This window comes from Bos mutus, chromosome 22 (assembly GCF_027580195.1).
Source record: "Bos mutus isolate GX-2022 chromosome 22, NWIPB_WYAK_1.1, whole genome shotgun sequence".
In the NCBI taxonomy this organism is placed as follows: domain Eukaryota; kingdom Metazoa; phylum Chordata; class Mammalia; order Artiodactyla; family Bovidae; genus Bos; species Bos mutus.
Genome location: NC_091638.1, coordinates 67,934,595 through 67,947,593, shown reverse-complemented (window position 1 = coordinate 67,947,593; position 12,999 = coordinate 67,934,595). Strand labels below are relative to the sequence as shown.

The 12,999-nt window shown below is 63.3% G+C and overlaps 1 protein-coding gene across 3 annotated transcripts; it reads left to right on the top strand.

The window, feature by feature from the left end:
- Positions 1 to 567: 567 nt before the first annotated feature.
- Positions 568 to 12,293, top strand: SIPA1 (signal-induced proliferation-associated 1). 3 transcript variants are annotated; one of them, XM_070359120.1, is made up of 16 exons: positions 568 to 665; positions 3,039 to 3,810; positions 4,393 to 4,520; positions 4,607 to 4,783; positions 6,919 to 7,093; positions 7,784 to 7,887; positions 8,115 to 8,272; positions 8,359 to 8,968; positions 9,253 to 9,527; positions 10,546 to 10,764; positions 10,866 to 10,977; positions 11,072 to 11,180; positions 11,278 to 11,379; positions 11,488 to 11,542; positions 11,729 to 11,807; positions 11,912 to 12,293. In XM_070359120.1, the coding sequence occupies exons 2-16, from the start codon at positions 3,135 to 3,137 to the stop codon at positions 12,056 to 12,058; spliced, it is 3,126 nt and encodes a 1,041-aa protein (XP_070215221.1). In that variant the 5' UTR covers positions 568 to 665; positions 3,039 to 3,134; the 3' UTR covers positions 12,059 to 12,293. The 3 variants fall into 3 exon arrangements, with proteins under 3 accessions (XP_070215221.1, XP_070215222.1, XP_070215223.1); XM_070359121.1 differs by lacking the exon at positions 568 to 665 and adding an exon at positions 752 to 901; XM_070359122.1 differs by lacking the exon at positions 568 to 665 and adding an exon at positions 2,633 to 2,750.
- Positions 12,294 to 12,999: the final 706 nt, after the last annotated feature.

Below are 12,999 nucleotides of genomic sequence, written 5' to 3'. Positions count from 1 at the left end.
GAGTGGGACTCAAGTAGGACTGGATCCTCTTTGCCACAAGCCTGTTCCCTTTTTAAACTTTGACCTTAAGTGTGCAGTTCTGTTTCTCATGCCAAAATGTTCAAAGATTTCTAGCTCCAATGGCAGGTTCCTGCAATTATCAGTCTGACCCTTGCCAGAGCCTTTCTCTGAGCCTCAGTTTCTCCAGTTGTAAATAAGAGATGACACCTAAGGGCTTTTAAGAATACACGAGACTGCGTGTGTAGAGCAGCGCTTACAAGTACTCATGAATAGTGGCATTTTCTGAGCACTTGGTCTCTGTGCCCAGGCTGCAGCCCAACACTAGGCGTCCCGGTCTAGCCCCCAAGTTGGTTTGGAAGGCCGGTACACTTGTTCCGGTTTCTCGGCCAAGGGCTGGAAGCCCCACAGTTAAACAGCTTGCCGGGCCAGGCCTGGCTCAGGGCAGGCGCTCCGCCTGCGCTCCGCGCTGACCGCGGCCAGGCCTCGAGTCCCCTCCCGCTGCGCTTCCCGCCGCGGAGGACTCCCGGGCCGGCCCCGCCCCTCCTCCCGGCCCCGCCCCCGGCGTGGCCCCGCCCCCCAGGCGGAGCCGGCGCCTGGAGCCGCCGCTGGAGAGCAGGCAGCGGGACCCCAGCGCCGGAGGACGCGGCCCGGCGGGAGCCCCAGAGGTACTGGCGGGAGCCGGGGAGCGGCGGCACTGTGTCGGGCGGGACAGGGGAGGAGGTGGCCTGCCGGTCAGCCAGGGTGGTGTGTGGGTGGTAGGGGGTCCTCGCCGAGTTCGCCGCCTGCACCCTCCCAACCTCCCGCTGGGCTCTAGTCCGGAGTCAGCACGTCCAGTCCCCTGCCTCTGACTGGTGCCGCCCCCACCTCCTTTGCGTGGACAGCCCGACCCGGCCTGTGGCGGGTGAGTGAGTGGATGCGGCGGTTACCGGTTCCTCTCAGAGGAGCTGGCGACTGTCCGACTGCCTGCTGGCTGTGTGCTGGCTGTGTGCCGGGCTCCCCCTGTTCTGGGGCTCCCCTTCTCCCGGGGCGGCCTCCGACCCAGCTTTTGCACACCGCCCCCCAGTCCCGCGCCTGGCCTGGGAGGAAACATCTGTCGCGCCCCCTAGCAGTAGAAATGGGGTCATGACCTCCAGATGTGCTGGGAAGCGTCCAGAGCCTCCTCCTGGGGCAGCCAGGCCTTCCGGATCTGTGGGAGCGGGCCGGCCCCCTCCTCGCCAGTGACACAGGCCGCAAGGAATGTCCTGGCCTCAATGGACCCTGTGTGAAGCTGCTGGGTGGGGGGCAGAGCCCAAGAACACCCCTCAAGGCAGGGCCAGAGCCCAGCCAGCGCTGGGCCAGAGCAAGAAGCAGCCCCCAGCTGTTCACACAGATACACAGAGCTCGACCTGCACGGAGCAGGAGCCTGCACAGACCCCTGCCTCATGTCCCCTCCCACCCCATCACACACACACCACAGCCCAGGCCCCAGAGCTTGGCCCATGGAGCCAGGGCCTGCATCTGCCACCATACGCTTAACACATGGCCAGCTTCGCTCATTTGCCTTTGCTTGCAATCTCCTGGCAGGGTTGGGAAGGGACAGGAAGGGTTAATTAACCCCATTTTGGAGATGAGAGAACAGAGGTTCAGGGTCAGTGTCAAGAACTTTGTCCTAGAAGAAGCTAAGGGAGGAGGTACTCTGAGCTCTTGGAGGCCTGCCCTTGCTTGGTTCTAGAGCTCTAGCTGAGGGGTACAGAGCGTGTGCGCCCCCCCCCAGCCCAGCCCCAGGCAGCCCTAGCTGACGCATGAAAACCCGCCAGCAGGTGCCTGCACCCCGAGTGGGTCACCCACAGCCCTGCCCCAGCCACCCACTCCATCCTGGGTTCATCTGAGGGTGGCCGCCTCACGTGCTCACACCACCCTTTCTTTACACCTGCCCCTGGTCTCGACATGTTTCCGCACTTAGCAGGTCCCTGGGGCCTTCGGTGTCTCACTCATACATCCTGTGAGAACTCAAGCCTTAGCCCAGCCCCCACCTGCCCCACACCTACTCACACAGAGCTCGGAGTGGGGAAGTACAGCATCGCTTAGGCCCTGCAGACTGACAGGCCCAGGTTCAGATCCTAGCTGATACAGGGTTGCTCTGGGCAAGAGCAGTCCCTTATGGGGACCTCGGTTTGATTGTCATGTGGGGCTCAGAATGCCCTGTCAGCCTCAATGTGGCCAGGTAGGCTGAAGTCCCCATAGGTCCCAGTTCCAGCAGAGGGGCCTGGTCACCAAGACTCCCTCCCTTCCCCCCAGGCAGGGCAACAGAAGCCTGCAGGAGGGTGAGCCCAGACCTGTCCTTCAGGTTAGGGTGACCGAGGTCCCATGACTGAGCTGGTGTGACCCCAGCACCTTCCTCAGGATGTGGGGCCGGGCAGGGGGCTGGGCCCAGAGCTGGGGCCACTTCCTGCACTGAAGGAAGTCCTCCTGCTGTCCCTGCTGACCTGCCACTGCCCCCTGGGAACCCCTTCGTCCTTGAGGTATTGAGGCATTGAGGGCCACGGCATTGAGACCCAGCCGCTGGGTGCTTAGTTCCTCTGGGATCCTGGAGGAAGTGGGAGGAGCAGGGAGGAAGGTCTCTGGGGACAGGACGTCCTCCCTTTGTCAAGTGGGCAGGACCCAGACACTAGTGGCCCCATGGGTTTCCCGTCCCAGCGGAGACAAATCATCTGTCTGGTTGGGCCACGTCTTGGTGGGGACCCTCACCCTGGGCCCAGATCACAGCCAAGGTGTGTGAGTGGGAGCTGGGGACGCCTGGCGGCCCCAGGGCGGCCCGGGGCTCCCAGACCCTCAGGGCCAAGGTAACCACAGCCCAGCCCCTGGCCCTGCCCTGCGCTGAGCTGGAGGAGGGGGCTGAAACCTCAGCCCCAGGCAGACGAGGAAGTGGCCAGGAAAGCGGAAGCGGCTTTGATGGTCGCGGAGGGGGCCGGAAGCCAACCCGCGTGGGGAGGACCAGGCTGGGGGCTGGGTTCCTGTTTTCTCCCCAGGCCCCTCTCAGCAGCCCACTCTTCCCTCAGGGCAGGAACCGGCCTGCCGGCTGGGCACCAACCACCCGCGCCCGCCAATGCGGCCCGGCACCCGGAGAGCCAGGTCCCCAGGTCTGAGGCGCGCCCATGTGGGCCGGCGGCGGCGTGGGGAGCCCTCGGCGGGGCCCGGCCCCTGCGCCCACCGATGACCTCTTCGCCCGCAAGCTGCGCCAGCCGGCCCGGCCCCCGCTGACGCCGCACACCTTCGAGCCCAGGCCGACCCGGGGCCCGCTCGTGCGCAGCGGCAGCGATGCAGGCGAGGCCCGGCCCCCGACGCCGGCCAGCCCTCGTGCCCGCGCCCACAGCCACGAGGAGGCCAGCCGCCCCGCCGCGCCCCCGGCCCGGTTCTTCTCCGACCCGCTGGCACTACTGGGGCTGCCGGCGGAGGAGCCGGAGCCTGAGTTCCCGCCGGTGCCTGAGCCCCGCTGCTTCGCCCACTACGACGTGCAGAGCCTGCTCTTTGACTGGTCTCCGAGGCCCCGGGGACCGGGGGCGCAGGCGGAGGCCAGCTCTGGGACCCCCGCCGCGGCTCAGGACCAGACTGCTAGCTCGGACTTGCTGCTCGAGGCGCCTGGCTTTGTGAGCGAGCTCGGGGGCGAAGGCGAGCTGGGCCTGGGGGGACCAGTGTCTCCACCTGTGCCCCCGTCACTGCCCAACGCGGCCGTGTCCGTCTTGGAGGAGCCGCAGAACCGAACCTCCGCCTACAGCCTGGAGCACGCAGACCTCGGCGCCGGCTACTACCGCAAGTACTTCTATGGCAAAGGTAAGGGTCACCTGCAGCGCGCTGTCCTTTCTGTCGAATCCCTGGCTATGTAAAGCGTCAGGCTCTGTCTCTGGGTCAAGGCTGCCCAGCTGTAACCACCTCCTTGCAGCCAAGCCAGGCCTCCCCTCACACCCAGACATGTTCCTCTGCCTCTGTTGGGTTCATCGTACTCCTCTGGGCTGGGGAGGGATTTCCTAGGGCTGTTGCTGGGAGCTGAAATCTGAACCCCTGCACCTGGGCACTTTGTCATCATCAGTGTTCACACGGGAGAGCCCCGGATATTCTGGGGAAGAATATGGGCATGCTGGGCAAGGCCATGCAGGATCTATCTAGGCTTTGGAGCAGGGAGGCATGGCCCTCTGGATCCGGGGCGAGATATACGGGCAAGGCTTAGGGCCCAAGCATATAATAGGTGCGGACAGGAGTCAGGGTTTGGCTTGGTAAAAGGTGGGCGGGGCTGAGGAGGGGATGATCTGAGCTAGTGTGATGGGACCTGGGAGGGGGACTTGGTGATGGGTGTGGTTGAGCGAGTGTGGGACTGCTGAGGGGCGAGGCTGGTCATCTGCCTCCTGCTCCTGGCAGAACACCAGAACTTCTTTGGCCTGGATGAGGCCCTGGGCCCGGTGGCAGTGAGCCTGCGGCGGGAGGAGAAGGACAGCAGCGGAGGGGGCACTCTGCACAGCTACCGCATCATCGTGCGGACCACGCAGGTGGGCCGGGGTCATGGGAGCCAGGCTGCGGACTGCCTCCGGAGCCGCCTGCATGTATCCTGAGTGCCCCTACATCCTGTCCTTAGCTCCGGACCCTCCGAGGCACCATCTCAGAGGACGCGCTGCCACCAGGGCCCCCCCGAGGCCTGTCCCCGAGGAAGCTTCTAGAGCATGTGGCCCCACGGCTGAGCCCCACCTGCCTGCGCCTGGGCTCAGCTTCACCCAAGGTGCCTCGCACGCTGCTCACGCTGGACGAGCAAGTGGTGAGTGGGCAGGGCACTCCTGTCCTAGAGCTAGACCTGGTCTGAACCCAGTCTGCCCAGCTCCCAGCCACCCAGCCTTGACCTCACGCTGGACGAGCAAGTGGTGAGTGGGCAGGGCACACCCTCGTCCTAGAGCTCAACCTAGTCTGAATCAAGTCTGCCCAGCTCCCAGCCACCCAGCCTTGACCCTGATCTTGAGCTGGACAGGGACCCCAGAAGAGCTAGCTTTTCAAAAGGAGGGCATGAGAGGTCATCTGGAACCTTGCCTCTCAAGAACAGCAGCATCCACATCACCTGGGGGCTTGTTAGAAAGGCAGGTTCTGGGTCCTAACCCAGACCTACTGACTCAGGCCCTGCACGTGAAGAGATCCCGAGATAATTCCCATGTGCCTGTCAGCTGAGGAGCACTGTCTGATCGCCACTCCCTCTTCTTGCAAGTCCCTCTCATTCTTTGTCAGTTTGCCCTGCAAGGCCCTGCTGGGTCTCCTGCTAGTTTGGGTTGCTTGCTCCTTCCACTGTGGGCCCACCCAAGCCAGCTGGAAGTCCTTCCCTCCCCTGTGCCAAAAGTTACTACCCACTGGCCCTGACTTTCCTCCTTGGTCATTCAATGTCAGTCACTCAACAAACATTTCCTCATCCCTTGGTACCAGGCTCCAGACTGGATGCTGGAGACTTGTCTAGACCAGGTTCTGTCCTCAAGTAGCTCACAGCCAGGTGGGGGAGAGACCCACAGAGAATCATGGATAATGATGAGTAAGATAATAGTGAAAGGGGGATGCTGAGGGCTCTGTGGGGCACCAGTGTGGGGCTGATGACCTTCCTTGGCCAGGAGGTTAGCATCATGGAGGAAATGCAAGAGCTCAAACCAGGAAGGGCAGGCATGTTCTGGGCAGAAGGAACAACGTGGGTGAAGCTTAGAGACTAAGAACTGTTGCATCAGGACCCTGTGGGCAGTTCAGCGTGGCTGGAGTGGGGCTAGTGGGGACAGGGTGGCAAAGGCTGGCCTTTGGTCCCGAGGGCGCTGTGAAGCTGTGGAAGATCTGAGAGGTCAAGCAGCCCTCTGGCTGCAGCGTGGCGGCCGGACTGGAGGCCAGGCTGAAGGCGGTCGCGGTTGTCCAAGCCAGGCCTGGTGGTGACGATGGCAGAGGTGAAGAGGCGGTAGTCCAGGGACAGAGTGGCTGGTGGGGGTATTGAGATTCCCTCCTTCTTGGCCCCTGAGAGTGGTATTTTTGTGGAGCCAGGGACCCTGGAGGATGGGTGGGAGGGAAGAGTCACAGGGAGGAGGTGAGGTGCCAGGTGCTAGAAGGACATCCATGCAGCTGCAGCTGGGAAAGGAGCTGCGCTGGAGGCCAAGATGGGGGTGTTGTCCGTGGAGACGGCTGCTTTGGCCACCGAGGGCAAAGAACAGGAGTGGAGAAGAGGCCCAGACACGAAGCGGGTGGTCCCTGGGGTCACAGGCCAAGTGAAGTTCCTGTTGTCCTAAGTGCCAACCAGGGTGAGAGCATGCCAGGGTGAGGCCATGCCTGTGGTTGTTAAGAGGGGCTCGGGGTTTAAAAGTTGGGGTGGAAGTGTGGGGCTCTAGGGGTCAGGAGGGATGAAAGTGGGGACTGTGAGTGTAGACAGGCTTACTGTGAAGAAGGGAGGCAGGAGCTGGAGGGCCCTGGGCTCGTTGGCACGGTGGCAGGGCGCCCTGAGCTGTGCACAGTTAAGCCCAGATGCAAAGGAGCCAGAGGAGCTGGGAGCAAAGGGTGAAAGGTGGTGCGGGGCTCCAGAGGCTGCGGTCGAGGTGCCTAGGACTCCAGGGAGGGGAAGACAGGCTGGCCTTGGGCTAAGGAGGATGACTGTGTGGACGCTGATTGGGATCGAGCACCTTCTGTGCAGGGTCCTTTCCGTGAACCACATCCTCTGTGGTCCCATGAGAACCAGCCACCTCTCTGTTCCTTCCCACCTTGCCCTCCTCTGCCCTCCTGAGCGCCCGGAGCAGGAGAGACTGAACCCACTTGATAGGGTCATGGCTTAGAGAGGGCAGAGGCAGTCCGATCCCCAGGCCAGTGTCCCGTCCATGCCCCAGGCCCCCCGGGGTGTTGCTGGGAGACGGAGACCTGAGCCTTCCGCCTGTGCCCTCCCCTCTGCAGCTGAGCTTCCAGCGCAAGGTGGGCATCTTGTACTGCCGGGCGGGCCAGGGCTCAGAGGAGGAGATGTACAACAACCAGGAGGCAGGACCCGCCTTCATGCAGTTCCTCACCCTGCTGGGCGACGTGGTGCGGCTCAAAGGCTTTGAGAGCTACCGGGCCCAGCTGGACACCAAAAGTGAGGCCCAGGGGGTCAGGGTGGGGTGGGGTGGGCGGAGACCCGTGCTGAAGGGCAGGCTGCCTTGCCAAGAACTAGCTGCCTGCTCACTTTTCTGTCCCATCTTGTCCTAGGGCTGGGGCCGGGGGTGGAGAGTTCTCCGGGTAGGCTAAGGACGTGCATCGGGGGTTGCGAAGGCTGGGAGGAGGGGCTGGGACTGTCCCCCAAAGCCCTGGTGCCCTACTGCCGGAGCTGGGCCATGGGGGTTTGTGGGCACCACCTCCTCCCACCAAACACAGCCCTAGCCCAGCCCCAGCCTGTTGTGTTGGAAAGGTCCCGGGGTTCCTGGGAGGTGACCTCCTGCCTTCCTCTCTCAGCTGCTCCGCACATGCTGGTGCCTAGGCCAACATCTGTCCTCTCCTGGGACATCCGCCCCTGCCTCTCTTAGCAGATCGTTTCTCATTTCTGTCTTCATTCTGTTTCAGCATCCCAACCCCAGGCTGAATCCTGTGGTGGCGGGGAGGGGAAAGGGGAGCAGTCAAGGCTGAGGCCCTTGGAGCCCGTGGCCTAGACCTTGGCTGGTGGTGGGAAGGAGTTGTCCACCTGCTGGCTGGGGAGGACAGAGGCTCCAGCCTGTGGGCAGGGACGGCAGGTCCAAGCCACCCAGATTCCCCTTGCTTTCCCGCGGTGTCCCCAACTCCCCGGCCACAGCGGATTCCACAGGCACGCACTCCCTCTACACCACGTACCAGGACCATGAGATCATGTTCCACGTATCCACGATGCTGCCGTACACCCCCAATAACCAGCAGCAGGTGTGACGGGGGCTCTGGGGAACTAGGGAGGGGTGCTGCGGGGACCTTGGCCTGAGCTCTGCTGACCCCCAGCTTCTCCCTCCCAGCTAGTGTGACTCCCCAAAGACAGACACCCCAGGCCTGCACTGGGGGGCCGGTGGGGGCCACGGGTGCCCAGGCGCTGCCTGGCTTGAATGAGCAGGGACATGGGGAAGCCCTGTTCACATGCCCCTCCTCCTGACCCCCAGCTCCTGCGGAAGCGCCACATCGGCAACGACATTGTGACCATCGTGTTCCAGGAACCGGGCAGCAAGCCCTTCTGCCCCACCACCATCCGCTCACACTTCCAGCACATATTCCTAGTGGTGCGGGCGGAGGCGCCCTGCACTCCGCACACCTCCTACAGGTGGGCACCCCAGGGTTCCAGTTCTGCCAAAGGTGCCTCTTCTTGGACCTTCCTTTTACCCCTGACTACGGCCTCCCTCCCCATAGGGTGGCCGTGAGCCGCACCCAGGACACGCCGGCCTTCGGGCCAGCTCTGCCGCCTGGCGGAGGTCCCTTCGCGGCCAACGCTGACTTCCGGGCCCTCCTGCTGGCCAAGGCGCTCAATGGCGAACAGGCGGCGGGCCACGCACGCCAGTTCCACGCCATGGCCACGCGCACACGCCAGCAGTACCTGCAGGACCTGGCCACCAACGAGGTGACCACCACGTCGCTGGACTCTGCGTCGCGCTTTGGCCTGCCTTCCCTGGGCGGGAGACGGCGGGCAGCCCCCCGGGGCCCAGGCGCTGAGCTGCAGGCGGCAGGCGCGCTGGTGTGGGGCGTGCGCGCGGCGCCTGGGGCGCGGGGCGCGGCCGGAGCCGAGGCAGGCAGTTCCGACGGCGCCGAGGTGCCCTGCCTGCTGGGCATCTCGGCCGAGGCGCTGGTGTTGGTGGCGCCGCGCGATGGCCGGGTAGTCTTCAACTGCTCATGTCGCGACGTGCTGGCCTGGACCTTCTCCGAGCAGCGGCTTGACCTGTACTACGGCCGCGGGGAGGCGATCACGCTGCGGTTCGACGGGCCCCCTGGCCAAGCCGTTGGCGAGGTCGTGGCGCGCCTGCAGGTGAGGCGCGGGATTAAGTTTGGGGCGCGGCAGGGAGGAGCCTGCTTTGGGACCCCTCGTTTCCGCCGCCTCTCCTGCGAAAGGGAGAGTCAGAGTGGCCGGGGCACACCCAGTCCCGGAGCCTGGCAGAGCTGTAACTGCGGGTCCCCAAGCCCTCTTCCGCGGGGTGGTTGCTAATGCCCTTCCCGGGGGGTGGGGGTGGGAAAGGGTCCGTGTGACCTGGGACGTCCCGGGGCTGGCGCTGGGGCCGCGCGCAGCGCCGCTCACGCCCCGCCCCGCCCCAGCTGGTGAGTCGGGGCTGCGAGACCCGCGAGCTAGCGCTGCCCCGCGACGGCCAAGGCCGCCTGGGCTTCGAGGTGGACGCCGCCGGCTTCATCACGCACGTGGAGCGCTTCACGTTCGCCGAGACAACGGGGCTGCGGCCTGGGGCGCGCCTGCTGCGCGTGTGCGGCGAGACGCTGCCCAGCCTCGGCCCCGAGGCCGCTGCCCAGCTGCTGCGCTCGGCGCCCAAGGTCTGCGTCACCGTCCTGCCCCCCGACGACAGCGGCCGGCCCCGCAGGTCAGGGTGCCGGGACTCAGGGCGGTGGGAGGACCGGGCAGCTTGGCCACCGCGTTGCTTAGCTTATGCTTACTGTGTCCCACTGGCGACAGGAACCTTGCGTGGAGGCTTTTCCCTTAGAGAACCCCACGTCCCTTATTTAATTTCTCTGAACGGCACGTTCCTTATGGGTAGAAGGAAGCCAACTAAGCACTGTCTTCACTGCGGGAAAGATCGTACTGCAGCCCCGCCTAGCTTTCTCAAAGACACCCTCACACATACTATTGACTGACTATCTGCTACTTTAAAGTAGAGACATGCTGGCTTCTCCTGTAAAGAGAGAGACGGAAAATATTTCAGGTTTTCTGGGCTATCTGGTCCCTGCTGCAGGTGCTCAACTCTCTCACAGGTGCTCAGAAGCATCCACAGATGTCACGTAAATGATGAGTGTGGACTCTGACGTTTGAATTTGATATGACTTTAACATGCCATCGATACATTCTTTTTGTGTTTTTTTTTTCCCTAACCATTCAAGATCATAAAAACCTATCCTTAGTATTCAGTACTCCAGAAACAGGCACATCTGCTAAAACAGAAAAAAAGCCAAGAGGCTGGATTTGTGCCCAGGCAGTACTTTGTGGATCTCTACGCTGAGTGGTTTTCCCACGTTATTTAAACCTTCACAGCAAGCCAAGAGATCAGTAGAATCATCTCCATTTCACAGTTGGAGAAGTTGACATACAGAGTGATTTGCTCAGGATACACGCGGGCAGCCCTGTGATTTGAACTGAGGTCCCATCGACAGAGGAACCTGGTGGGCTACAGCCCATGGGGTCACAAAGAGGCAGACGTGACTGAAGTGACGGAGCACACACGCACACACATGCCCGCGGGAACGATGGCCAGCGGCCAGGCAGGCTGCTTTCACTGTTGTTAGGCAGCTGGGCGTGCTCTCCTCCTGGAAGCGAGTCTCCGGCACAGCTGGGAGTGGGGCTGGTGGTGCTGGACACTCCGCCTGACCCCCTCTTCCCCCCCGCAGGAGCTTCTCGGAGCTGTACACACTGTCTCTGCAGGAGCCTAGCCGGCGGGGGGCTGCAGAGCCGGTGCAGGATGAGGCCCCTGCCGAGGCCCTACTGCCCGACACGAAGCAGCTGCTGCAAGTGTGCCTGAATGACAGCGGTGGTCCTCCAGGGCCTGGGGACCTGGTGGAGGAGAGGACCGAGTTCCTGCACAGCCAGAACCCGCCGTCACCCAGCAGGTACCCCTCGGCCTCCCCTCTCCTGCACCCCAGGAGGCCTCTGCAAGCAGGGGCCACAGGCGGGCACAGCTCCCAGTGCTGAGCCGTCCCTGCCCTCGCAGCTCCCTGTCCGATGAGGCCCCAGTCCTGCCCAACACCACCCCAGACCTCCTCCTCGCCACCACAGCCAAGCCGGCAGCACCCAGTGAGGGTAGGGAGACACCCCTGACTCAGGTGAGCAGAAGCAAGGCTCTGGAGCCCCACAAGCAGGGGTGGGCACAGTGGTCATGATGGGCATCCCCCATCTATACCCACTTCCGCCCCCCAGGACGGGCCAGGCAGCCCCGGTGGCTTTGAGGACAAGGACGAACCGGCCCCCGAGCTGAGGGCCTCCTTTTTGCCACGAACTTTGTCTCTGAGGAACTCTATCAGCAAAAGTGAGTCTGGAGCAAGGGTGGTGTGGGGGTCTAGGAGCAGAGTGGGAGGGGGCCTGGCCTGCGCTTCCCTGGCTGAGCCCAGCCTCGCTGCCCACAGTCATGTCTGAGGCGGGCAGCGAGACCCTGGAAGACGAGTGGCAGTCCATCTCGGAGATCGCCTCCACTTGCAACACCATCCTGGAGTCGCTCTCCCGGGAGGGTGAGGCCACCAGGGTGCTCCGGGGGTAGGGGGTGGGAATCAGGGGTGCGGGAGCCAGAGTGGGGCTCTCTCCCTTTACGTGCCCCGACGGTCCCTCTGTTCCCACAGGACAGCCCATCCTCGAGAGTGGAGATGCCAAGGGAACTCCGAAGTCTGATGCTGAGTAAGCCTTCCACCGACTTACCCTCACCCTGTGCCCAGTGTTCATGCCCACGCAGTAGAGGGAAGCTCTGTACACCTGAGTCAGAAGATGGGGGTTGGGCCCCTCTCACACGGGTGGGTCTGGGTACCAGCCCGTGGTGCCGCCCCCAGCCCCGGTCCCCCTGAGTCCTGACTTCCATGTCCCCAGGCCAGAACCCAGCAGCCTGTCCGAGAAGGTCTCTCACCTGGAGTCCATGCTCAGGAAGCTGCAGGACGACCTGCAGAAGGTGACACGGCGGCCGCGGGTCGCGGGGACTCACGGGTGCCCTGGGAGCGGGGCTGGGGGCCCAGCCACCCTGACTCCTGCCTCCCCCCACTCTCGCCCCCGCAGGAGAAGGCAGACAGGGCGGCCCTGGAGGAGGAGGTGCGGAGCCTGCGGCACAACAACCGGCGGCTGCAGGCCGAGTCGGAGAGTGCGGCCACCCGCCTGCTCTTGGCCTCCAAGCAGCTGGGCTCCCTGGCCACCGACCTGGCCTGAGCCGTCAGGCGGGCCTCAGCCTGGCTGCCCATTTGCTGGAACTGCCCGGCTGCTCAGGGCCCCTGGGCCGCACAAACTCCTCAGGAACTCTCCCTGCGCGAGGCGCGTCTTAGCACTGCCCCACTCCCCGGCCCATTATTCGGTGACACAGTTGCCCTCACCCCACCCATTTGTAAATATTCTGTGGAGAAAAGGGGACTTCAGGGAATAAAGAAGCCACTGCTCTTTGTGTCTACACATGTGTGCACGACGTGATGGGGGAAGGGGTTTTGCTCCCATAGGCTCCGGCCAAGCTCCCGGGACTGGTTAGGGAAGCCCTGGGGACATTGGTTCAGAGTTGGGCTGCCACAAACTGGGGGGTTCTCTGAGGCTAGGCCATTCCTTGTTTTCTGTCCCACAAACATTTATTTGGTCTGTTGGGAAGCAAGTCGCCACACTCTGTACCGATTCTGCTTAACTGTAGGAGCCAGGCCCTTTCCCTGCAACCAAACCCAAGGGGCTGAGATCAGAGGCAGAGAGTGGACCTGCTGGGCAGGGGAGGGAAGGTGCTGGCCACGCCCCCCTTTAAAGGCCCTGACCCCGGTACAGGAAGTCCTCTCCTCTCTGCAGACACTGAGCCCCCAAGCCTGGCACTCCTGTCACCTGGCCAGATCTTGCAGGGCCCAGTTCCAGAGGTAGGAGCTTCTCTGCCTTAGCTGCCTGGGAGATGTTTCCATGTCTCCAACTCACTTTCCTCCTCACCAGCGTCTGACCCCTTGTTCCTCACCAGGCTGGGCTCTTTCCCATGAGTAGCAGGTCCATCAGCGGGTCCAAATTTGGATTGTGTCTAAACTCTGTTTTCAGGACCTGAGGCCCAGACAGGGCACTGACTTGCCCAGCATCACATGCCTTGTCCAGCCCTGCTGAGACCCAAGCCACCGACTTAGGCTTTGGCAGGATGA